The following is a 26,810-nucleotide window of genomic DNA, read 5'->3' as shown; positions in this document are numbered from 1 at the left end:
ATTATAAACTTAAGGTTATATTTCTCTGACCTACAAGTGCCTCTTTCATGTAAATGTAAGCAAGATGACTGAATGATCAAAATCAATGTCAAAATGGCCAAAACATTCAATTTCAGTGGGGGTTGAATAATTTTGAACACAACTGTAAGCAAAGGTAGGAAGGAAACATACCTCTTTGTCTTTAACAGATGTTAGATAGACTGGCACACAGCAAATCCCCAGCAGAACCCACCATTTACATTTACTCCCTAAAACCTCAGAGCTAGTTGTACTCCATGTACACCTCAATTAAAAATAATTTTAAAAAGAAATCATATGTCCATGCTGGGCATGGAGCTAGGCAAGCTTGCTGCTGTACAACCTCCTCCATAAGCTGTCTCTAGCAATTATTTGCTCCATGGGGCTGTCGGTTCTGCTAATCCCATCCTTAAACGTTTCACTAATGGTAACTGTTTAGATAAGCTATATTTATTTATTTTTTTATTTATTTGATTTTTACCCCGCCCCTCTAGACCATGTCTACTATATAGGTGGGAAAGCAGAAATCACACAGTTCAGACTATGAACACAGCCCCAGAAGTTGCCAAGAACGTACTAAGATAATTTCTACCTTGAAGGAGGCTTCACACATTTGTTCCAACACATACTGAATCTATGTAAGACATGTGTAATCTGTAAAGCATGAACACTTTTTCCACTACCATATATGTGGGAATTAGTAGCTGTTCCATACACTGCTTCCTAAGAAAATGCATTTGTAAAGTTATTAAAAAACACAAAGGATATAAATAGCTAACAACATCTAAAAACATTTCAAGAAATACTGCTACTTGTTTTCTGGGAAAGGATTTTCAGCCTAATATCTGTGTAGTCTGAATTATAATCCAGGCCAGTAGTAGACAACTTTGAATGAAAAAACAAAAACAAAAACAAAAAAAACCCACCATTTTAGACAAATTGGTACAGCTATTTCCTAAAGGAACAATAAAGCAGAGCAGCCAAGATATTGTCAGGTTGAAGTAATACTTTCATAGAACTGGAACACACTCACATTCTACTGGGGAAGTAAACGTAATACTTGCCAACTGTATTTCCTCCCACAAATTTTACAGATGAACTTATTTTACTTTCTTCTGCAAGATCAGGTGACTTCACAAGTAAAGGACTCGTCGGGTTTGTGTGATCTGAAGAAGAATTGCATATATATATATATTTTTTGAAAGAGTTGTAGTAAGCTTATGTTTTCTGTGATAGCAAGTTTCTGCTAATATTGGAACCCTGATACAGTATAACCCTAGGTTTCTTATGTATGTGACTTCTGCTAATCCCTTCCCCCATTGGCAGCCAGCTGTATTACACCTCTCTGCAATTGTTAACCCTGTTCTATTCATGGAAATAAAGTTAGGGTTCACGCCTTTGTCTTCTTGAAGGGTGCTAAGTATTATAGAAACACTGGATTAAATCCAATAGTCCATTCTAACTACAGCAGACACAGTAGCAGAAATTCAGTGCTAAGTTGCAACTAGAGTAAAACCTGCTGAATCAAGAGAACAATGGGCCTATTCTAGTTGCAACTTACCACTGGATTTGAGCCAATAAACCAAATGAATTAACGTCAGTACTGACATGGCATATCTCATTCATTCAACTGGTTTATTCTAACTGGAAACTAACTGTTGGATTTAATCTAATTATTACAAGCAAAAAGAAAATGGCTTTATAGTCATACTAACATATTTTCCATTAAAATGAAACCCGCTGAAATATCAATGTTGATATTTCCAATTCACTGCACACAACATAACATTATGAAATTTGTAAACAAAATTCAGTAGTTCAACAGAATTACGTTCTAATGAAAAAGAAAGGTTACTTACCTGTAACCATGGTTCTTCGAGTGGACCTCTGTGAATTCACACATATGGGTTTAGTCTGCGCCTGCGCTGACATTCTCGGAGCATTCCAGAGCTAAAAGTAACAATTTTATGGTATGATCCCCCATGAGGCACAAGCTCCTCCCACCCAAGATTCCCCTCAGTTCCTGCAATTTGTCCGCCGGGCACGAGAGTTATACAACAATAAGATACCTGTGACGGACAGAGGGGAGGATGGGCGGGTAGTGTGAATTCACAGAGGTCCACTCGAAAAACCATGGTTACAGGTAAGTAACCTTTCTTTCTTCTTCGTGGCCTCTGTGAATACACACATATGGGTGACTGGCAAGCTTACTTATTGGCAGGTGGGACATCACGGTAGGAAGGATGCCAACACATTTCTGCCAAATCCAGTGTTACTGCGCGTACCTACATGTAGCCAGTAGTGCCCCACAAAGGTAAATGGCATGGATCATATTGCTGCATGGTAATGTCAAGAATCTCGATTCTACTCTGGATGCAGCCAAGGTAGACAGCACTCCATGGAGCGAGGCTAAAGCTGATTAGACGGTGACTCATCTGACCACTGGCAAGCCATAGATACAGTGTGGACCATCGATCTAGAGATGGATAGGATGAAACTGGACTTTCGAAATTAAAAGAATGAAAGCATCAAAAGAGCCTGTCATCTGTTTAGAAGCTCTGGTAGTGTCCAGACAAAATGCTGGTGAGCGTCTTACATAATTATTGTGGAGCATGTGCTCTAGAGGAGATGATGGTGATCTGAAGAATGATGGTAAGATGAAGCACAGATAAACATGAAAACTAGTCGAAAAGGTCAGAAATGAGACATTAAGGTAGGAAGTCACTTTATCAGGAAAATTGAATAAAAGGTGGATCGAATCACAATCCAGCTATTTCCCATGTTCCCTTGGCAGATATGACAGCCACCAGGAAGGCTGTTCAAAGTAAGTAATTTCGCATTTGAAGAGAAAATGGGCTCGAATGGCGGGCACATGAGTGAATTTAGAATGATCTATAGACCATTGAGGAACAATGCGTTTATATGGAGGACAGGTGGTACTGAGTCCTGTGAAAAGATGTTTGACCCTAGAATGAGACAAAAGTCCTATGTACCAGAATCATCTGGTTAATGGGCAGCAGTAGCAGATATATAACATTTTAAAGCATAAATAGAAAGCCAAGTAGGCAACAGTTTCAAAGAATGTTGGTAAGGTAGTTCTTTGTTTCATTATATTTAATAAAGATTTCATTTATTTACAAATCGACATCGAGTTTATGGTTTTCAAGCTCGATCAAGCACTGATGCCAAAGTGGGAGTAGTTTCCAGGTTGGCAAGTTCATGGCCAATAGATGTGGATGGTAGACCATCCTTCCCTCCAAAGATAGGAGGTAAGTCACCAGAGGGAACTCACATGTGCCTGTCTATATCGATCTGAGACAGGCGAACTAGGACTACCTTGGTCATCAAAGAGGTATTTGGATCATGTTTGATTAGGAATTATGGTGATGGAAAATCCGTAGAATAAAAGGTATAGGAGGGAAGAGTTATGGCAGATTCCCTGTCCACTGCCATATGAAAATGTCCCTGACAGTGTTTCCATCCGCACCTGCACAGGAGCAATAAAAGCGTACGTCGGCGTACGGACCCCAGTGAATACATCGAAGGTCGGTACTTCCCAACGGTGACAGAACCGAACTTGCAGTTACTTGGATTAGGGATCCTCTACTTGGTCTGTATTGCTTTAGCACTGAAGCCGTGGAGGTCATAAATCTGGGGAGATGTTTGCTAGTATTTTTTTTAAAGAAAAATATACGCCATAGTACCAGTACAGGTAGATGTCCATATTTTGCAGGGGAAGGTTATTATCAAACTGATGCCCTGTACCATCTGAAAGACCTTGCAGATGTTGAAAAATCAAATGGTAGTGAAACCTTAGGAATTACTGATTAGATAATAGTGTTGAGGGTGGAATCTGAAACCTATGGTAGAATACACATTAAAAGATTTCTGAGACCAAGGATGGGACGGATGCCTCTGTCCTTTCTGTGTATATAATAGCACAGAAGTAGAAGCCATTGCATAAGCCAGATGTAGGAACTTGGAATATGGCATGTTTGTTCAGGAGGCAGAGGTCTCTTCTTGGAGGATATAGACAAAAGAGTAAGTCTAACGTTACTCAAAGAGGAACAAAGACAATTATATAATGTAACCTTGAGAGATGTGGTGACATTTTTTATGAACCGAAATGTCTGGGAGGCTGAAACTCCAGATATAGTTGAAGTGTGTGTGTGGGAGGGAGGGGGGTAAGCCAAACAGCTGGCAAGCAAAAAAGAAAACAACTCACGGGGGATCATAGATTAGATAATTGAGAAGGGAAAGAATCCAATTTAGAGGGGATTGATCAATAAGCTAAGGGGAAAAACCCCTGTGGAAATAGCTCTATGCTCTGTAGAACTTTACAGCACGGCAGAAAAAAGGAACTGAGGGGAATCTTGGGTGGGAGGAGCTTGTGCCTCATGGGGGATCATACCATAAAATTGTTACTTTTAGCTCTGGAATGCTCTGAGAATGTCAGCGCAGGCGCAGACTAAACCCATATGTGTGTATTCACAGAGGCCACGAAGAAGAATCACATGTTTATGTGAACATACACACAAAACAAAGTTGTATCATTGCCTCCTCCATTCTAAACCTATCATACCTGCATCCTAAACTATGGTTAGTCTTAACTATGATTTAGGGAACAGCTTGACTACATTAATTAAAGTTTTGTCTGAGTATGAACCTCCCAGAGTGCTCCGGGTAGCTAGTGGCTGGTGTGTGTGTGTGTGTGTGTGTGTGTGTGTGTGTGTGTGTGTGTGTGTGTGTGTGTGTGTGTGTGTGTATCTATATATCTATATATCTATATCTATATCTATATCTATATCTATCTATCTATCTATCTATATCTATATATATCTATATATCTATATATCTATATCTATATCTATATCTATATCTATATCTATATCTATATCTATATATATATATAAAAATAAAAATACAACAATGAACTGTAGTTAGGTAAAGGTAAAGATTCCCCTTGACATTTAGTCCAGTCGTGTCCGACTCTATGGTGCCGTACTCATCCCCATTTCAGAACAGATTTTCATGTGTATCATTTTCTAAAAACATCAGAACTACCACCAAACAAGAGAAAACGGTAAGACAGTCAATGGAAGATTTAATAAAAAATTATGGGTCCAGCTGCGCTGTTGTTCAATGCCAGGTCAGTCAGAAATAAAACGACTCTTATTCATGATTCAACTGTGGTTGATAGAACTAACCTGACACACATTATTACAATTGAAAACTGGGAAATCTCATCTCTCTCAGCTGTGCTCTCTTTTAATTATGCAGCATTAGCCCAGATCAGGGAAGTGCGGCTTGTGTGGCTTACAAGAATTCTGTTCTCCTAACTAGGCTTTTGTCAATATCTATTCCCTTTATGGCTGTGTCATTTTCTCTTGAGTTTCAAAGTCCTGGCAGCCTTTCCATTCTGCATGAGCAAGGAACCCTATTTTTAGAAGATGTTGCCAACTATTAGTTATAAATCTGTGACATCAGCTGCCTATCTTTAAGACATGGGATTGAAGACAGACTATAGTCTTTATTTATAAAAAAATTATAAAAAAATGTACATATCTGTCTCCACATAGCTCCAAGAGTGTAAATTGAGACACCTGAAACCTGGCTTGTGCGAGAACTTTAGGGTTGTGCACTTCACAATTATTTTGTTTGTTTCTTAAAGATTAATTAATGTTGGTTAATTTTTATCTCCCTGTAGCATGCAGTATCATCTTCTGTTACTAGGTAGCAAAAGCATCCATGAGAGAACAAACTCCTGTGTGTGTGTAAGGGGAGAGAAAGCCTTCTCTCTCAGGGGAGAGAAAAAAGAACCAGGATAGGGATTAACGGTGTCTCGGCTGTGTATTTTCTCTCATAAATTTGAAAGAGCATAATAAAATAGACAGCTAAAACCAGATAAAAGCAGAAGGGATAAGAAAACCTTAAAATTAAGCTCAGTGCTTGAAACCCTTTATAACTAAAAATTCATGGAAGGGGAGGGGCCCACACAGCCTACATGCTACAACAGAGGAGGCCTTCAATCCAGTCAGCTGAATGGTAAATGGATAAAGAATGAGGTCTTGCACTAAGTAAGCATAACAGGGCATAACATCTTCAAGATAATTTGAAATATATCCCAAGCAATGGCCATATTTTAAGTCCTTCTTTTCAGTGCCAAAATTTGCCCAAGGCAGTCCACCAGATTCTTCCATTTACAGACACGTACCACAAAGCATACTACAAAGCTTAGAATTCATTCTGCCCAATGGGAAAAGAACATTATTGGCTAAGAAACACTTCTGTGTTTTAGAAGAACTAAAATGAAAATATTTTAATTCATTAGGCTTTTAACCAAGAGCTAATACAACTTGGACAAACAAATGCTCAGCTCTTTACTTATATGTTTTAAAAGGCACCATTGTAAGAACTGCCGCTTACCAGTTCCAGTTCGTTTAAGCTCCATTTCCTGCATGTGGATTTTGCTTGGTGTCATTCGAATAGGAACAGGATGAACAATAGCGGTATCCTGAAAGAGGGACACAACTTACTTAGTTTAAACCAATCATTCTAAAATGAGCAGACTGTATATTATCTTACAACACACACTATCTTATCAACATTTACTTGCCTTTCCCCTTACTTAGCTTGCTTGTTTTCAGACTGAAATCCCTAGAGACAGGGGCCTCCTCTTTCATTTTTTTGTACAGTATTACCTACAGTACATGGATTAGGCTCTGGGCATTCTCTTAAGTATCTTTACATTTCTCCTTCCTGATTATATCTGTGGAGTGCTCTTGATACGCGAACAGGAAAATACACAAAGCCATATTTCACTGTATGACTATATAGAACAGATGTCCCTCCAGAGGCATGCAGACTGCATATGTTGGGCTCAATCTTCCAGTCCTCAAGTTCCTCCAAGGAAGTTTGAACTTCCATGACTGGGAACCTTAATAATGCAGAGTTTCTGGTAATCTGAATACTTATATCTAAGCAAACAACAAGTAGAGGCTCCAAAGAGATTCCCCAATCGTGTCCAGGATGATGGAGATACAACTGGGAATACACATAAGAATTTGTGAGGCGAGGCATTAATTCCACACTGACATAAGAAGACAACTAGAAAATGGCATAGCTCCTCCTTAAACCAACCAAGGAAGGATTCAGGAAGCAAGGTGCCATATATTCTTTGGCTTGCTGCAGCTTCTATGGTTCGTATGTTAAACTTGCCAGGAGTAAAGTGATTCAACATGCCCTAAGTTCTCCCTGGCTAGAACTTTGCACTCTGCCTCCACTCCAGCTGTCTTCTGCTTTCTTCAGTGGAGGCCTGCCCCACAGTTCAAGAATAATTACTCAAGCCACCATTTGGAAGCTACACCTAAACGTTTCACCTAAATTATATACAGTAGTTTCAAATGCAGACAACACAAACATTTTTGGAAATATGTTTTTTTAAAGTTTCTTCACACTTTTCAGCAGATAACACTCCCTTAAAAAAAAAGACTGACAGAAAACACGTGATTCCATCTCAGAGGCACAAACATTCTTATTCCCACACTTTGCTTTGGTTTGAACCTTCCTCGTCTATGGTATGTTTTTAAGTTCACAACCTTCTTTAACTTTTGAATCAGTGTCTAGCTTTGGGAAATGCATATTTAAAGTCACAGGTGACAATGAGGAGAAACAGAATTTGTGAACTTGGGAAAAGGGCCCCAAAAATGTTTTCCTACCATACAGAGAGAACTGTATGTGTTGTGGCCTATCATGTGAATATTATGAAGATTCTGTGCAATTGTATGCCAAAGCTTGGAGACTGGAAGAATTAGAAGGCAGAATAATAGTGCAGGTAAACCTAAATGAGAAAAACACTGTATGGGAGGGGAGGGAGTGCACAAATTGATAAGACAAAGTTCTCTTGAGGCCAAATAGTCACATATAAGCCAGTACCTCTAAAGTCAATATCACATTTTCCCAAAATAAACAAAAATTCTATCCCATTCCATTCTTGCAGAAACATAGAATATAAACTATTCTACATTTTTTTGGTGGTGTAGAAATAGCAAGACTCCTCTAGTGAATTTTAAAATAAATAAGATGATCAATTCTGCCACCACTCTCCACAAGCGCTGTTGAACCATGCATTAACAGGCAAAATACAATTAATGAAAATTCAGAGTTAATAAAATTAATGTCAAACAAGCAGGCTAAGTGATTGACTTACAGGATCAGCTGGTGCAATGTTAGAATCAAATTGGGTCAGAGTTTGTGAGCTTGAGGAGCGTTCACTAAATGTCTCCCACTGCTGAACAGACAGAGGAGAGACAAGTCAGCATGACAGAAAGACTAAAGGCTCCCTGAAGATTTAGGTTAGTTCAGAGGTTGCATTGGCTCTGGTTTTATTTATAAACATTGTCAATATACAATTTCAAAAAGCATAACTGAGGTTCCTTTTTTTTGCAATTTGTCAACACTGCCAAGATTATTCATCGGTTCCAAGTACCATATGGGCTAAAGAAATCACTATGAGCAAAACTTTTTCTTAACATGAAAGAAAGCATATAAGTTTACCATCAAACAAAAGTTGGTTGTAAGTTGCAACCTTTTGAAATTATCTGGCCAAAATCGAATGGTGTATGTCTGCAAGGTCTCACTGTTTCCACTAGGATCAACACCTCCCAACCTTCTTCCTGCAGCCATGTGTATACTCTTAAAAAACTGACAGGGGAGGCTGGGAAACTCTCTGAAGTGGATTTACTGGCACTATCCAAAGATAAATTGAATTTTGTTTAGTTATACAGAGGCTTAATTCTCATTTACTTTAGTCTTTTCAGTTAAATGTTTTCCTTTTAATATGATTCTAACTTTTGTCTGCAATTTTCTGAGTGCGTTATTCACACTATTATATGTATACATGAAGCTTTATATCACCAGGGAAACAGAGAACATAATTTTAAACCTTTTTTTAAAGGAGTACAACAGAAAGGGGAAGGCAAGGAAGTCTCCAACCCACTAGCACCAGATATCAAATTATAGCATTAGCTCGCAGCCACGGATTGCTACGATCAATACATACTATGAAAAGTCTTGTTTTCCTAGAATTTTGGGATTTTTTTAAAAAATTAGTTTGTTATAAAATATTAGAAAGTACTTATAAAACCACATTCAGTTTGCCAATGCAATCCCTGAAATGTTTCTCAGTTCATTTTATACAGATATAGAAACATTAAATTTAGAACTGAAACAATTCAAAGGATGACAATTTTGAACTTCGTCAATAAGGAAGAAATCTGCCTTGGCAATTATTTCAACACAATTAAGACATGCTCTATTATAATACTTAAGTTTCAAGTAAGATTTTTAAGCTAAAAAAAAGACATGGACATAAAAGGAATCATAAAGCATCAAAGCAATTAAGGATTTAGTCTAAGATTGAAAGTTAGATGAATTCTCAGGAGGAATGTTATTGCGCCTCAGTTAGTTGAGTGGTGAGTAATTATTAGTCAAATCAAAATGCTACAAACCTGTTTTAAACAGTCTTTTTGGGGGTCACCAAGCAACACTGGAACTGCTTACTCATGAATATCTGCTATATGGTTGGAGAATGTTTGACTCACCAACCATATGAGCATGGCCTGATTACAGGAACAGCTGTTCACAGAGAAACAGTTCATATGTGGCTGGGAGAATTTACAAGGGATACATTAGACAGTTAATTAGAAAAAGGGATACATTAGATAGTTAATTAGAAAAAGGTAACTTTTGTATCTGGATCTTCAATTAGTTAGAGCTCTAAAAATACAGTATGTCCTATACTGAGAATAAATGTTTTCTAATATGAAGAAGCAGAAAATCAATGCTTCAAACACATTGGCTGAAATTCTGTTCCTTAGTATAGTATGTGTTGAATGAGTTTTTATGCTGCTTATGTTTTTCAATGGACTGTTGTACCTTAGTGCTTTGGAGTTGCTGATGTTTTTTTCATATGGTATTTGTTTGATCCTTTTGTATTTGTATATTCACCATTAGCATTAAATACAATATTTTAATGCAAGCCACCTTGGGACCTCGTGCACTATATAATGCCTGAAGCTTTAGGTATTTTTCACAATTTTCATTGTAAGACTTTTTATGATGTGTCTGAACTGCAAAAAACATGCTGCTTGTGATTTATGTCAAATATATCCCAAGACCAAACCAGGCACTTAACAGTCACCACATTACTAACTGCTGAGAAACAATAGCCAGGGAGAACAACTTTTCTTGAGTTGTCTGAATGTGATGCTGCTTCTGTCAATGGTGATCAGCCTTAACTGATCCTGATGAACATCTATTTTCATGCCTGCATACTACAAATCCACCTGTTCTCTTTGTGATTTGTGCACTGAGAGATCCTGTCACATTTAAGTATAGCAAACTGAAGGGGTTCACATTTGCTCTTGTTCTTTATAATTTTTTTAATCGTTTCTTACTGCAATCCAATTATCTTGTATTCACCTCACGAATATACTACAGTCATTGGCCGCAACCCTGATAATCCCTCTTCAAGAAGTACTTTATATCGCCAGTATAGTAGTACAGTGGTGCCCCGCATAGCGACGTTAATCCGTTCCGGATTAATTGTCGCTATCCGGAAACATCGCAATGCGGGTGGGAAAACCCCAACTTTGTTTAATGCGTTCTTATGGGGCGAAAACTCACTGTTATGCGAAGATCCTCCATAGCGCTGCCATTTTCTCGCCCTCAGTAAGCGAGGAAATTGCGCGAAAATGGTTGCGGCGGCCATTTCAGAATCGCCGATCAGCTGGCCAAAAATGGGGCTGGCGCTCGGGCAGGAGAAGGCTCCCCCGCCCTCCTTCCGAGCGCACGCTGGCTTTTTCGGCCGGCTGACTGGCCGGCGCTTGGCCAGGAGGGTGGGGGCTTCTGTTTAGGAACAGCTGAGGGGCAGGCGTTTGGGCTTCTCCCGGAAAAGCGCTTCTCCGGAGCAGCCCCAATGCCCGCCTTTAGGAACAGCTGAGGGGCAGGCATTTGGGCTTCTCCCAGAGAAGCGCTTCTCCGGAGCAGCCCCAACGCCCGCCTTTAGGAACTGCTGAGGGGCGGGCGTTGGGGCTGCTCCCGGAGAAGCGCTTTGCCGCGAGCAGCCCAAACGCCTGTCGGTCAGCTGTTCCAAAAAGCGAGCCTTTGGGCTGCTCCCGGGGAAGTGCTTCCCCGCGAGCAGCGCAAAGCCTGTTTTTTGGAACACCTGACCGGCGGGGCCTTTGCGATGATTGTAGGGGAGCGCTCCCCCACGATCATCGCAAAGTGAATTTTCCCCATAGGGGCCATCGCAAAGCGATCGCTCTTGCGATGGCAAAAAGTCCATAGCAAAGTGATTTCATCGCTAAACGGAGCGATCATTATGCGAGGCACCACTGTACCTCCGTTTACGAACGTCTCGGCTAATGTAATTTTTGGTTTACGAACCGAAATCAATAGATAATAACGCCTCAGTTTACACCCCCCCCCAGTTTTTTTCAGAATACGAATAAAGCTTCCCCAAGATGCATTGTGCCTGGAGGTTTATAGCACTGCCCCCATTCCTATGGCAATCCACGTTTTGCTTTACGAATTTTTCTCTTTACGTAACGTCCCATACAGTGCATTAATTTCGTAAACCGAGGTACTACTGCAATGGCAATTAATATACTTTCAGTATTAACTATTACACCTTAATAAATGGATTACCAAATTGCTTTGAAATGAGGATCAGCTGTAAATGATAGTTCTAAAGCAACACAGACAAAAGCTTTAAAAGAAAATTCTGAAGCAATATCTCACTTCAGTTAAACCTCCTCCTTTGGGAATTTTAGATCCCTTTACTTCTAGTGGCTGACTCACTGTAATTTCATCTGGTTATTAATTTAATCTAGTTAACCAAAACATGAAATGTGACATTTTGAATATGTCTACCATGAGAACTAAATGCAAGTTAGAAAACACTGTTATATCAAAATGCCAAATAAACAAACAGCTCAATGTAAGCAAACATTTCCCATACTGACAACATTCCCAATACAAAACGTCAGATTTTCTCAATCAGATTTCAATTGGTAAAAGACTCTGAAAAGATAAGCACAAGTCTACTTCTGCATTTAAGCAGGTGATTGCTGGATGATAGTATTTTAAAAATAATCTCCACACAAATCCACACGTCAAACAACTGAAATACAGGCATGTGGATCCATGGCCTCTAAATTAAGCATCATGTTCCACCGTTTTTGAGGGAAAAAAAGAAAGGGATATGGGGGTGAGGCAGGGGCACTGGTTTTAGAAAAAATTAACCTTAATAATTGAGAAGTGTGACACAAGTATTATTGTGCAGTTTAATCATGTTTCTCTACCCTGATATTCTCAGAAATAGTTCTTAGTTATGATTGAAGATTTCATAGTAATTGCTGGTGCTTACTAACAGTCCAGGTAAAAACCTGATCTTTCACTAATTGAAGTCTTTATATTAAGTATCTCAAATGGTGACTTCAGAAAGAGAATTTTATACCATTTGGGACCACAATTGGCTTCTTTGTCTATGTCAGCCCCTAAAATTATTTCCATCCTAGTCAATATAAGAACTATCTGAGTGATCACTAGGGGGAGTATTCCTTACTGTGATCACTTACTGTTCTTCAGTTACGAAGGAGCTTTCAAGAAGGATGCAGAGAATTTTGAGTTTGTTTATTGCTTTTCTTCCTCCAAGTCAATCTGGGTAAATCCTAATGCCATCATACTACCTGATGAGTCTCATTTGTGAATCTGCAAAAATCTCCTCTCTACTATACCTTAGAACTAAGATTAGAATGTTGATCAGAATATCTGTGAAACTATCTACAGCTATGTCATTTGCAGAGATTTAACTAAGGAACTAATATGACTGCCATAACAGAACATTTGTTTCTTGTAAACTAGAGAAAGATTATGCTTAAGCTTTATTTGAAGAAATGTTTGTTTAAACAGAAGCCTAGCTACTATCAGACATTCAATTAGCACAATGAAAAACTTGCATCTAGTTCTTATGGTGCAGAGACCAAAAAGGGCAGTCTTAAAATCTACTCAAAACTTGTCTCTTTTGCACTGGCAATATTGCTGTCTCTTTTGCACTGGCAATATTGCTGTTAAGTCTTCAACTTCTACATCATAATACACTGTCATCATGGCTTCCTAAATCGACATATGTAACTATCACACACAGCTGAACTAACGAAAGGCATAATACCACATCCAGAAGAAAACAGAAGTCACCAACTGTCACGCACCCCTAGTTCCCCTGTTGGTTTTTCTACACACCCAGGTTCCCTTTCAGGCACAACATGTACTTTTCACCCTTTTTCGCTGCCACCAGACGGTATGTTCCTCACTGTACCAAATATGACTATTAGATCAGTGCTGTCAAATAACAATGTTTATTTATGGGTTTGTAGGTAAATCACATAAAGAAAATCATGGATGGTCTTTTATTATTCATTCAATAAATGCTGCTTTGATTACATTTATGTTTGCTTATGGAGATTCACTTTAATCCAGGTATTACTATATTCAACTATTTATTTATTTCTTAGCACTTTTAACTCTTTCCAATCCTAACCACACCAACTTTCCAAGTACACTGGTGCCTTAACGAGCGCACCGTATAACGACGAAATTGCATAGTGATCTCTTTTTTGAGATCGCTAATGCGATCACTTACCGATGGCCTCTATGGCCAAAACTCGCAATGCGAAGATCGGTAAGCGTTTCGCTTACCGATCTTCGCATTGCGACGCCAGGAAATCAGCTGTTCGGCGGCTCCAGATTGTATAAATCTTTCGCCTTTTACAAAATGGCCGTTGGACGACCCAAAATGGCCGCCGCAACCATTTTCACGCCCTGCCCTCGCTTACCGAGGGCTCGAAAATGGCGGCGCTATGAGGAAACTTTGCTTAACAGTGAGTATAGAAGCCACTGGAACGCATTAAACTAAGTTTAATGCGTTCCAATGGCATTTTGCATCCCGTTTAGCGATGTTTCCTCATAGCGAGGGTTAATCCGGAACGGATTAACCTCACTATGCGGGGCACCACTGTACTTGTTTTCAATCTTTCCTTAACTATCCCTTTTAACTCTATAAATCTCTCTATATATCCCTGTCTCTTCTTCTAACTCCCCTAACTGGCCTTAACTGTCCCAACTGTCTTTTTTTCTACCCTAGTTCCGTTGGTTCCGCCCGTCCTGTCCTGTCATAGGCTCCCACACCACAGCTCTAACCTGACTGATATGAGTGACGTGTGAGCTGTCCGTCACACCAACTAATTCAACAACCCACCTTTAAAAACCAACAAGGGAACAAAGAAGAAAAATGAGCACTCTTATTTTCGATCAAAGTCATAGTTGAACATTTATTGACAATCCCAAAATATTGACTCCCAAGCCAACTACACCAGAGCACAGGTTGCTGTCCTCTGAAGATGCCGGCCACAGAGACTGGCGAAATGTTAGGAAGAACAACCTTCAGAACACAGCCAAAGAGCCCGAAAAACCCAGAACAACCATTCAATCCCAAAATATCTTCTTATCACTTGGGAGCAAGGCTATAAATACTTGTTGGTTATTTCAGTAAACTCTCAAAATGAGGCACAAAATGCAGATTCTATTGTGCACATGCATCTATTTTGTGCTATGCATTAGTTCTTAAAGGAAAGCATTTCTATAAATGAGAAGACATTTTCGCTAACCTCACTGCTTTGATTCAGTTCAGGCCATGTCTGATTTAGTGATGGCATTGATGGTGATTTGCTCGGAGGTGCTTCTGCTGGTGAACTTGCATAACCTACCTCACCAGACTGATCCCCCACTTCTGAAACAGGAACCACTATAAAAGCCAAATAACAGTGTGTTAATGTCTTAAGGTTTTATGATATAATCTAAGTATTAACTGTCATTCATTCTTTACATCACTTCCTTTAATACTCATAGAAGTCAGCTAGCTAACAAAAATGTTGATATACATAATTTGGCTTCAATCCATAGAAGTCTTTTTTGAGAAGGAGAGGCTTGTGCTTTGCCTCCACTGAATTCTTCCAGTTTCCCTTCCCACCACCAGCTGCTGCACTCCCTCACGCACCATTCCACAAGAAACAAAAGAATGACCTGTGGGCATAGGGGGCTGTGGTGGGAGACTGAAAGAGACAGAAAAGCCATAAGCAGAGATCCACTCTGCTAGCTTGGAATCTAACATACTACATAAACATAGACATTGCAGAAATGAAATGAAAGCTTCTATATTTTTGGGGACAAACCCTAATACTATTGTTTTAAAACATGTTCCTATCAGTTAACTAACTTACAAATTTAGTTTTCTGTTTAATAAATAAATAAAATGAAAAACCAGGTGCTTCCTATTCTCATGTACTTTACAGCTACCAAGCCATAGCTCATGAGCACTCTGACTACACTGGTGAATATCCAGAAAGATCAGAGCAGACAACGGACTTTCAGACAATCTCTAAAAGACTGTAGATGACACCGACTTGCTATCACCTACTTGCTATTCAACCAGGATATCCACAGTTGTCACTACCTGTCAGGCCATTCTATAAGCAGGAATAAGAACTTTTCCTGTCTTGGACTTCTTTATGGCATCAGAGAACTGTTACAGATCATCTACTATGAGATGTTTCACAGAAAAACCCCTCTGAAAATGGCTCCCATCATCCAAATAAACAGTTATCTTGGACTACCAAAAAAACCCAACAACCCATGTTTCACCTTGAAATCTTGGGTATGCACGTTTACTGATTACATGATTAATCCTAAATCTCATTCATTATATTGTCACTATGGCTTCAACAATTTGTTCATAACAATAACACAGGGTACAGCGAAATTCCTGCTTGATCTAGAAAAAGAAGAGACTTAGAAGGATTGAAGTTTGTGTGGGAACAAGACAGGAAAAAGAATAAATGATGAAGAACGGAGGAAGATGTGGAAAATGTGGGTTTTACAATTTATGTCGGTGAGAATAAGAGAATTTTTTTCAAAATGGGTTTAAGATGGTATTTGACACCGACAGAATTGAATAAAAGTAACGCTAGTTATCTGAATGTCTGTTGGAAATGTGAGAAGGAAATTGGTACATACTTTCATATGTGGTGGGAATGTGAAAAAGTACAAAGATTTTGGAAACTAATCTTTAAAGAACTAAATGACATATGTGAAAAATATATAGAATTTAATCCTAAGATAGCTCTGTTATCAATATATGTGAATGTGGAATATGATAAGATGACTGAAGAATTGAGTACCAATTTATAAACAGCAGCTAGATTAATAATAGCTAGGAATTGGAAATCAAAGTCTGAATTTTGAATGGAAGAATGATATAATGAAAATGGAACATTGCTATAAATGATAAGCTAACTTGTAACTTAAAGGTTAAGAAAGGAGAGATGAAAAAAGAATAATTTCTATGATACATAAGGCAGATTTCTTGAACATGTGCTAGCAAGAGGAAAAGGGAAAGTTCCAAATCAGGAACTGATGCAGTTCTGGAGAAGAGAACAATAAAGGAAGAAGAATAAAGATAGAGGAAGAAGAGGATTACTGCAAGAGGTCCCGACTATGGTGGTGGGGAACACAGTCAATTTGTATTTTGGTTTACATATTTTATGTTTATGTTGTATTTTAAGAAAGAAAAGAAAAAATAACAATAACACACGTATATCCGATCACACTGAGAATAAGGAACAGGTATTTCTTATTAAAGCTGAAGCACATTGTTAAAAGAAATAATGGGGGTTCCCTGAAACAGGCTGAATCATAACTTTTCAGTTATCTCTCAGAGTCTGACTTAAATATGGGTTTCCTGGGAAACTCTTACCAGGCTCAGAACTCAGTCTGCTTTGTTGCAATGGCACAAAGGGACATGGCAAAGAACAGAGCGTTAAGCACATCTCCCATACCACAACCCAGCCCTTCCCCCATGAACTTAGGGCATGTATAACTTATACAGTCTGAATGGAATCAGAAGGGGATAATGCAGATGACCTAGTTTCTGCTATAGCTCCCTTGAGCTGTCTAAAGGCAACTTATAGGAGCAGTTAACTGAGAAATAACTTATCTTCCAGGTATAAGAGGGTAGTGCATTGGGTAACTGGTTGCACAGTGAGAGGCTGGAAGTTTGATTCGCAGGAGAAGAGCCAGCTTGTCTGGCCTAGGGCAATCTACACAGTCCTACAGCACTCTCAAAGGAAGGGAATCAAAAACTACTGCTGAGTACTTTATCTCTAGAAAATCCTGGAAAGGGACACTGTAAGTCAAACTGAATTGATGGTATGTAAGTTAAATGAAATATAATTAAATATATATGTGAAAGTAAAACTAGTAAAAGTGAAACAATTTAAAACAGTATATTTTGAATTACCTGAACATGTCATACTTTTTTGCAATTATTTTTTTCAAAGTAATAAAAATTATTTTAGGTAAAAAATACCTGCCGAGTCTTCCAGATCAATCAACTTGGGCATTAGACTTTCAGGTAGTTTCTCAGGTAAATCATAGCCGTTCTTCCTAGCAACTACTAGATGGAAAGCAGCACAGAATTCATCCAGTGTTAAAGCACCATCTTTATCAAAATCTGATAACTCCCTGAAAGAAAATATATATATTGCATCTAAATTACAAGTTTTTACTGCACTTTAAGTTTAATATAATTCTAGTTCATATCTGGAAAACATTAAGCTCACTACATCACATGTCTAGTTCTAAAATGCATTGGTTTACATAGGGAAATGCCAAAATGGCACACGAGATGTCCCTGCTGGCTGAAGGGCCTTCTTTTAGCCTTCAAATTTTCTCCAGAGAACTGGGGAGCATTCCAGGCCAGAGAGAAAAGACATCTCATTCATATCCTATTCCATGGGTTAAAAAAAGGCTTCCGAAACTTTCTTGCCTCAGTCAGTAACGGGCTGCCCCACCCCGGCTTACTCCTCCAGTAAAATTCCAGTACTACACAGGATTCCAGTTCTGTCAATTAGGAGCTGGTCATGTTTCCTAGAGTATGACTCCACTGGAGGAGATATGGAAGGCAACTATATAGCAATTGGTCCACATATTCACCACAAACCATGAAACCAATGTCTTTCCTTCACATAAAATACCTTTAGCAATTGCCATATCCAGACAGCCCTTGAGCCCTAAAAGGCAAATGACTTGAGGGTTCTGTTGGCTATCTGAGAGAAATAAACCATTTTGCGAAACAAACCAAAAAGCCAACTCCAAGCTCCTGTACTTGGTGGAGAGGGGGAAAACACGGAGATTGTGTATTCACCTGTGAATCTCTATGCTCCTCGAGAGAAGACATGTACACGTTTGCCCTTGAGCTAGTGCTGTGCTAAAAACCTCTCCTCTGACAATTCTGATCATTTCTCAGAAAATATATTCCCATCAAAAAAAAAGAATCTCAGATGAGACATTTCAAATAAATGTTCATGGCTGAGGTTCACAATTATTGTGCTTCCCTTACTTATGAAATAGGTAAGGAATGTATACTATGAAAAAAACAAGATATGAACACCATCTCTGTAGTGCCTGACAGACACCCTCACTCTGCCAGCAGCTTCACATGTGTTAATTAAGGTGCATAAGGAGACATCCTAAGGTAACTCCTCCCAGAGCTTTTTCAGGTCAGAGACATAGATAGATAGAAGAGCCATGGCGCGATGAAGCAATGTACGGCGGAATGAAAATGTAGCACTCCCTGCCGCCCTGCAACTTTAGAGCAAGCTCAAAAATAGAAACAAAATAAATTATGAAGGGTCTTGAAGGAAAGAAAAATAGATACCTCTTTCATAGGTAAATAAAACTTGGGGGGAACCTGGAGGCCAAATTATGGTAGAGCGGGGGAGGGGAGATCTGTCTCCGCAGACCAGTCCTGGGGTTGGGGACCCCTGATGTAGAGGACATTGTGGAGGAAGCAAAATAGTGGCCAAAAACAACAGCACTGTTAACTGCTCACTGCAGAACCACTAAACAAAACTAAACTAAATCAAACCAAATATTTGGCAAGGGGGGAAATAAAATAAAACCTTTGGGGGGGAAAAGAATAAAGTTGTGCAGCAACCACTGCTAACAGTGATTTCTATTTGTAAGAAATAATTGAAGAATTCCTCTTCCGTCTGGAGAAACTGGCCCCCATTTTTTTCTGTCCCCAAACAGAATGAAATAATTTTTGAAAGGGAACTTGTGCTCCACTGTATTTTGAGCTACCCGTCACTCTCAGCCAAGATTGTGCTGGGTTCAACAGGTCTCAGTGACACCTTCTTTCTAGCTCACTCTCTCCAAAAAGAATTTCATATTCCAAAAGAAGTTTATTAAGAGCAGAAAGGTTTAATCCTTTCTACGATTTGCTTTGTGGGAAGAGTTGCTGGAATTCCTGGGGAGGCCCCATCTTGTAGATCTAAAGATGTTTCCTCTGAGCCTGAGAAGCGGGTCCTTTCCTAGTCTGTCACTTTCACTCGAGAAAAACAAAACTTCACAGGTGAGTACACTATTTTTTATTATTTTCTAGTAAACTGTCAATTGTGTTGACTCAAAAAAAGAGGTTTCGCAACTTGGGAACTCTATCAGTAGAAGCCAACATCATGCAAGGAGACATCCGCTCATAGTGGAGGACTTGGTCCTCTTGTCCTTTCCAAAATAGCTTGCAAGCATCTGCTCTGGAAGGTGTTCCACCTCTCTGGAACAGACTTTGAGGGTACCTGGGAGGGAGGGGAATCAAACCTTCCAGGTTCCACAAACACAAACTGTTCTCTTTGTGGAAAAACTTGACTGCATTCCATCTAGCCACTGTTCAACTATGGTTTGACAGAATTCCTTAGAAACATACACTGCTGCCTTCAGCTGGACTAACTTTTAAAAATACAATTAAGCACACTATGGAGGTAGTGGCAATGAAATAGCCTTGAAAACGATGCATGTATGTACTCTGCTGTGAGAGTCAGCCATTCTTGATTTGTTCCCCGTTCACTTGCTTTAAGTAGAGCTCAAGGAAGATCTTAAGGAGAGCTTTGTTCTCAGAAGACGATGAGAAAAGGGTGGAGAAAACGGGTTCCTGAACTGTCCCTTCGCCCATGTTTTTGGCAATGGAAAAGAGAGGTTACTTACCTGTAACTCTAGTTCTTCGAGTGGTCATCTGTGAATTCATACTAATGGGCTTAATCTGTGCCTGCGCAGAGGTCTCCAGAATATTCTATAGTTTTAGATACATTCGCCAGGGATGTACACATGGTCCGCCCATCCTGGCAATTACCTCAGTTCTGAAGCCTGCCACTGCATCAAAGGTGATACAGACATGACGGATAAAGGGGAGGACGGGCGGGAAGTGTGAATTCATAGATGACAACTCTGAGAACCAGAGTTACAGGTAAGTAACCTTTCTTTCTTCTTCATGGTCTCTGTGAATGCACACTAATGGGTGATTAACAAGCTGACTTACTGAAGGAGGGACATCACGGAAGAACAGAAGAAAGTACAGCTCTACCAAATGCTGCATCTCACTTGGCCCTGACATCCAGGCGGTAATGGGTGCCAAACGTGGATGGCATTGCCCATGTAGCAGCTTTACAAATGTTCAGGAGTGGTACGCCATGAAGGAAATCTGTGGAAGTAGCTAGAGCCCTGGTAGAATGAGTCTTAATGCCTGTAGGTAAAGGCTTTTTGGTGAGCTGGTATGCCAACTTTATAGTTGTAACAATCCAGTGGGAGACAGTTTGAGCTGAGATATGAGAACCTCTATGAGGGAGGTATGGAATCACAAAAAGTCTTTTTGATTTGCGGTAAGAGGAAGTCTGTGAGATATAAAATACAAGGACTCGTCTGATGTCAAATGTGTGAAAAGATCACTTGAGGTCAGTCGTAAGCGATAGAAAAAAGGTAGGTAGAATGACAGGTTGAGTGAGATGAAAGTCCAATACAATCTTTGGAAGAAAGGAGACATCAGGAAAAAGGGTAACCTTATCTGGGTGGAATTGGAGGAACAGAGGGTCTACTCGGAGAGCAGCTAGTTCAGAAGCTCTGCGAGTGGAGGTAATGGCTACTAAGAAGAGGGTCTTCAGGGCGAGGAAACACTCTGATGTAGTAGCAAGGGGTTCAAACGGGGGACAAGTAAGACACTGAAGAACAGTATGCAAAGACCATTGTGGAGGCGGGAGAGGTGCAGAAGGTTGCATATTGGAGACACCCTTAAGGAAGAGTTTTAACATAGGGTGACAGAAGAGCAAAACTGCAGTGGAATTTTGAGGTTGATGTGCTATAATCGCCGAAACATAGACCTTGAGAGTAGAGAGGGAGAGTTGTTTGTGGAAAAAGATGAGACAGGGACTCAAGGACTGCTTGAAGAATAGTTGGATTGGTTGGGAGATGATGTTGGCGAATTTGTGAAAGCAGCCTATTTATAGGAATAAAGCTGTGTCGTAGCAAGTTTTCCGGCGTTAGCCAAGATGGTATTCATCGAGGTTAAATTCTCCATGACATGGGATGGAGAGTGTGGAGATCGGGTGGTGAGTCCTGCCTTGATGTTGGGAGAGAAGGTGAGAAACAAGAGGCAGTCAGAGATAATGTGTGGAAATGGCTCTGAGCATGGTGAACTACAGTTGCCTAGGCCACCAGGGAGCAATGAGGATTGTGTTGGAGCAATCTTGATGGATTTTGGCTACTGCTCTGAGAAGGAGAGGGATAGGTGGGAAGAGATAAATGAGATGCATGGTCCAAGGAGCCATGAGCGCATCTCCTACAAAGCCTGGTTTGATGCCTGCTCTTGAGTAAAAGAGGGCACATTTGGAGTTTTGCGACATGGCAAACATGTCTATGTGTGGTTGTCCCCAGAGTTCGCAAAGGTAAGAAAAAATGGTTTGGTCGAGAGTCCACTCGTGTATCTGAGTGTATATTCTGCTAAGAGTGTCTGCCACTAGATTGTCTTGAGTGGCGATGTGTACTGCTATGGGAAAAATGTGGTGTTTGAGACACAATTCCCAGAATTGGATAGTGAGATATAGCAGAGCAGAGAGTGGGTGCCTCCTTGTTTGTTTAAGTAAAACAATGCAGTGGTATTGTCTGTTGTGACTTGGATGGCGGTGCTGAGAATGACAGGTTCGAAGGCGTGAGAAGCTTTGAAGATGGCCAAGAGTTCGAGGTTGCTGATGTGAAGATTGCGCTCGGTGTGGAACCAGGCAGCATGAATGTGTAGGTCGCTGCAATGTGCCCCCCCAATCCAGAAGGCCTTGCAGAGGTGATTTGTATTAATAACTGCAGAGGCGTAAAGGACTTTCTGATGAAGACGTTGGCTGGAGTATCACACCAGAGGAGCTGAGCGGAGAGCTTGGGAGTAACGTGGAGAAATTTGGAAGGTGAGTCTGTCATAGGGTCGAAGAGGGGGAGATATCATGATTGTAAGGAGCACATCTTCAATCTGGAATGCTGAATGGCTGATGTGGTGGAAGCCCTGAGGCCTAGGAGATGTTGGGTCATATGTGCTGTGACGAATGAGTACGGGAGAAAATGTCGGATAAGAGCATGGAGTTTGGATGCTCTTCCTTGAAGGAAATTTCTTGCCTTCTGTGAATTGAGAACTGCACCTTTGTAGGTGATCCGCTGTGTAGGGACAAGAATAGATTTTTCTTCGTTGACCTTGAGGGCCAGATCTGCAAGAAGAGAAAGGGTCAATGGAATGACTTTTAGCCTGAGGGGCAGACTATTAACCAGTTGTCTATGTACGGGAAGACAGAGACTCCTTGAGTATGCATGTAAGCCACTATGGGTGCCATGCATTTGGTGAAGACCCTTGGCGTTGTGGATAGGCCAAAGGGAAGGGCTTTGAATTCATAGATGTCAGTTCCTAGAGCAAATCTGAGAAATTTGCGATGGTCTTGGCAGATGGTAATGTGGAAGTACGCATCGCTTAAGTCAATAACCGCGAACCAGTCGTTTTGCTGGAGGATGGGTAGGATTCGTTCTAACATGACCATGCAAAAATGTTTTTGAATGATGTCATAATTGAGGTCTCGAAGATCGAGAATGGGCCATTTCGGGACAGTACAATAACGGGAGAAGAATGCTGGGTCATTGTTGGATGAGTTGACACGTGATATAGCATCTTTGAAGAGAAGAGATTGAACTTCTTGGTTGAGAACGTCCGATGGTGAGGTTAGAACAGTCCTTGGTGGAGGTGGAACAATGAATTCTATTGCATAGCCCGTGGCAATGATAGTAAGGACCCAGGAACCGGTGGTGATGGATGCCAGGATGGAAGATGGGCTGAAAAATGAGTGATGGTGCATGGAGAGAGAAGAGGTAAGTGGATCTGAGGAACAACAAAGTCAAATACAGTGGTGCCTCGCTTAGCGAGGTTAATCCATTCCGGATTAACCCTCGCTCAGCGAATCCATCGTTAAGTGAAACAAAAAAGTCCATAGGAACGTATTAAAACTGATTTAATACGTTCCTATGGACTTAAAACTCACCGTTCTGCAAGTTTTCTCCATTGCGGCGGCCATTTTGGATGCCTCGTTAGCGAGGCAAAACAGCGGTCGCCATTTTGTTTTAGCGGTGGCCATTTTGGAACCGCCGATCAGCTGTTCGCTATGCTTTGATCGTGTCCGCGCGATCATCGCATAGCGAAAAAAGCCCATAGGGGCCATCGCTGAGCGAACGCTCCAGCGATGGCCCGGGACCCAGCATTGTGCGGTTTCATTGCATAGCGAAGCGTTCGCTATGCGAGGCACCACTGTATTGTTTTCCTTTCTTATCAGGACGATGGAAGGACTGCTTGGGACGCTGACACTGTACAGTGTGTCTAGGCTGGAAAGAGGATGATGACTGTGGAAGGTATCTATTTCTATCAGAGAATGATCTAGTTTGCTGATACGAGTAAGGTCGACACCATTGATATTGTTGTGGTTTGTAGTATGGCTGGGTGTTATAAGATCTTGCTGTCTTAATTCTTGCAGAATGTCCAGAATTTCATCGGTTTTGTTGTCAAAGAGGTCAGTGCATCAAAAGGTAAGTCCTCAATCCTCATACAAGTGTCATCTGAAACGTGTGCTGAGGGCAGATACACATATATACAGAGGGCTACAGTGGTAGCCATGTGTTTGGATGAAGCCTTGTGACATGTCTAGCAGTGATGCGTTCTTGACGAGCAAGTGCCATAGCCTCTTGATGAAAGGCGAGGCCACGTGGTTTATATTTGCCTGAGGCAGGAGTGATGGGAGAGCCGTGTTCCAAAGGAAGCTATGATAAGCTCCCATAGCTGCCCAGTAATTAGCAGTCTGAATGGTAAAAGAGGTGAGAATAAATTCTGCACCCAATTATGTCCAAGTTTCTCCCTTCTTTATTATTTGGTGTTGTATTAGAGCGATTTCGTGCTCTGTTCTGGGTAGCATCTACAATCACCAAATTGGGTGGAGGATGTTTTGAAAGAAAGGCAATATCATCTCCATGTGTCTTGTATACATTTTCTACCTTACGAGACATTTGAGGGACAGAAAATGGTTTAGACCAGGACTGCTTGGTCAGTTTTAACAAAGATGGAATAAAACTCATACTTAAAGGTGGTGCCTGGTCCTTGTTAATGTCTTCGTAGACTTTATCAGATTGAGGTTGAACAGGTTGTTGAACATCTAACTCCATACCTTTAGCAATTCCGAGAACTAGCTGCGAGTAGGAGAAGTCATCCAAGGGTGACGGAGGAGTGACAGCTGCCACATCTGAGTCTGGCGTAGGTAGATTAGGAGGAGACTCTTTTAATGGTATGGAAGCCGAGGCATCAGTATCATAAGGAGAAAATGATGATTGAGAAGCACGACTGTATGATGGAACAGGGATAGCAGGAGGAGGCTCTGGTATGAAAGATTGAGGCTTGTGAGAAGGTTGCTGAGTTGGTACCGATACAGATTGATGTGTAGAGCGTTTCTTTTGGTGAGGTTGAAGCATGGGTGAAGGTCCAGGATATGTAGTCGTTGCCTGTACCAAAGGTGCTTGAATCTGAGAGAGCGTAGTGGGTTCTAAAGAAGCTTTAGCAGGAGCATGGGATTGTTTTGGTGCTGTGAGATGTTTTTGGAGAGGCTCGGGATGGGGCCTCTTATTAGGTCTGTGGGACTTTGGTACTGGAGGAGGCGGTACGGTATCATCATCAGATGACATGCAATAATAATCATGAAACTGTGGCCGGTATCCAGGAGGTGAAGAATCAGACATATCAGACGGATAATAATATTGATGTCGAGAGCGTCTGGGTTTGATGTAGAACTCTGCATCAGGTTGATAGTACCAATAAGCTAGATGTTGGGAGCGCTTAGGTGGAGGATCATAATATGATCTGGGTTCATAGAGCGTAACCCGCTTCGAGTGCTGGGATCGAGCAAGAGGCTCTCAAGATGCCAAAGGCCCTGTTGGACTCAAGGGGTGTATAGGATCGGCATTAGAATTGCACATCTCTGGCGTATAATGAGTCTTCCTTAGCCACTTACGCGGGGGTGACATGTCAGGTACAGCAGACACCGACTCAGAATCGCCAACAGACTGAGTAATCTGTAGATTTGGGACTCGAAAGTGCCGATCGAGAAATGACAGTGACCTCAGCTGAGGTGATTGCTGAAGATGGAGAATGTGCAAGTAGTAGAGATGGTGGCTGACCAGAAGGTGGTAAGAAGGTCTCATCTGGAGAGTCAAGACAAAGTGTAGGCTGGTACAATAGAGGGACCATCTCCGGTATCAAGGTATGTTTTGAGTGCTAAGAGTTGGAAGATGATTTTGATTTCTTGGGCTTAAGGTGCTCCCATGTCGAGAGAGGAGGCGGTACCAGGGTGGATTTTGCTGAAGTCGAAGACTTAGGTTTCACAGCTGATTTAGGTTTAGATTTAGGAATTGGCTTAGAAATTGGAGAAGCGGCCAGTAATCCAGGAGATTCTTTAGGAGGCTGGGAAGTTTGAGAAGATTCCATAGTTTGAGTTGGTTGAAGAGAACGTTTTCAGAGAAACGATCTAAGACGCTGTTTTCTGAGTTTAAGAGCCTGCTTAGTGAACTTTTTACAAATCTGGCAGGTGGATGGTTGATGAGATTCTCTCAGGCAGGAGAGGCAAAAATCATGGCCATCTGTAAGGGCAATCTTATTGGAGCATGAGGTGCACTTTTTAAATGGGGGAAGAGGTGCCATAAATGGCTGAGAAGGGGGAAAGGAGGCGATAAGGGGGAGAAATAAGTTCAAAAGTCTCTTACAATTCTTCCCTTGTTGATTGTAGCTGAAATGGAGCAAGTGGCAAATGGAGCTCGACAAGAAGAGAAACCTCGGCAGTAGCAGAAAGGAACTGAGGTAATTGCCAGGACGGGTGGACCATGTGTACTGGGGAACAGTCCCTGACGAAAGTATCTAAAGCTCTAGATATTCCAGAGACATCTGCGCAGGTGCAGATTAAACCCATTAGTATGCATTCACAGAGACCATGAAGAAGCAGTTACTGTATGTATACAGATCAAAACTCAGAATGCACAGTATGTACCATTGCAATGACCACAAGAAAAGAGACTGTGATATAGACCCAAAATGGCTGCTGAGAACAGCTAGGCTTTGTGAGAGTTTGACTAGACTGAGATGCCTCAGTATGGCAGTCTGTTGTACACAGTTTTAACTCATCTGTGTCCCAGTGTATCAAGATGGCCTCTGCGAGAAGACTGGGATCTATGGAAGCACTTCTGTTTTTAACTGCAGCTCTGCTTGTGCCCTCCTGCAACACCTGCTTCGTACA

General features: G+C 40.9%; 1 protein-coding gene across 12 annotated transcripts in view; it reads right to left on the bottom strand.

The window, feature by feature from the left end:
- REPS1 (RALBP1 associated Eps domain containing 1) overlaps positions 1-26,810 on the bottom strand; it is a 72,366-nt gene that overhangs the window by 14,490 nt on the left and 31,066 nt on the right. For 8 of the 12 annotated variants that reach the window (XR_012085756.2, XR_013540596.1, XM_020815050.3 and 5 more), the window contains 5 exons: positions 17,504-17,658; positions 14,748-14,884; positions 8,228-8,308; positions 6,445-6,532; positions 1,083-1,184 (listed from right to left, as the gene is read on the bottom strand). Coding sequence is in view for 10 of the 12 variants with exons in the window: in XM_020815050.3 (XP_020670709.2) it covers positions 1,083-1,184; positions 6,445-6,532; positions 8,228-8,308; positions 14,748-14,884; positions 17,504-17,658 (563 nt within the window). In the remaining 2 variants the exon portion in view is untranslated. The remainder of the gene's footprint in view (positions 1-1,082; positions 1,185-6,444; positions 6,533-8,227; positions 8,309-14,747; positions 14,885-17,503; positions 17,659-26,810) is intronic. The other 4 variants (XM_020815357.3, XM_020815428.3, XM_078383318.1 and 1 more) reach the window with 1 other exon arrangement.

The sequence above is a fragment of the Pogona vitticeps genome, chromosome 1, assembly GCF_051106095.1.
Source record: "Pogona vitticeps strain Pit_001003342236 chromosome 1, PviZW2.1, whole genome shotgun sequence".
NCBI classification, from domain to species: Eukaryota; Metazoa; Chordata; class Lepidosauria; order Squamata; family Agamidae; genus Pogona; species Pogona vitticeps.
Note: the sequence above shows the minus strand (reverse complement) of the source record. Positions and strands in the feature narration are given on the sequence as shown.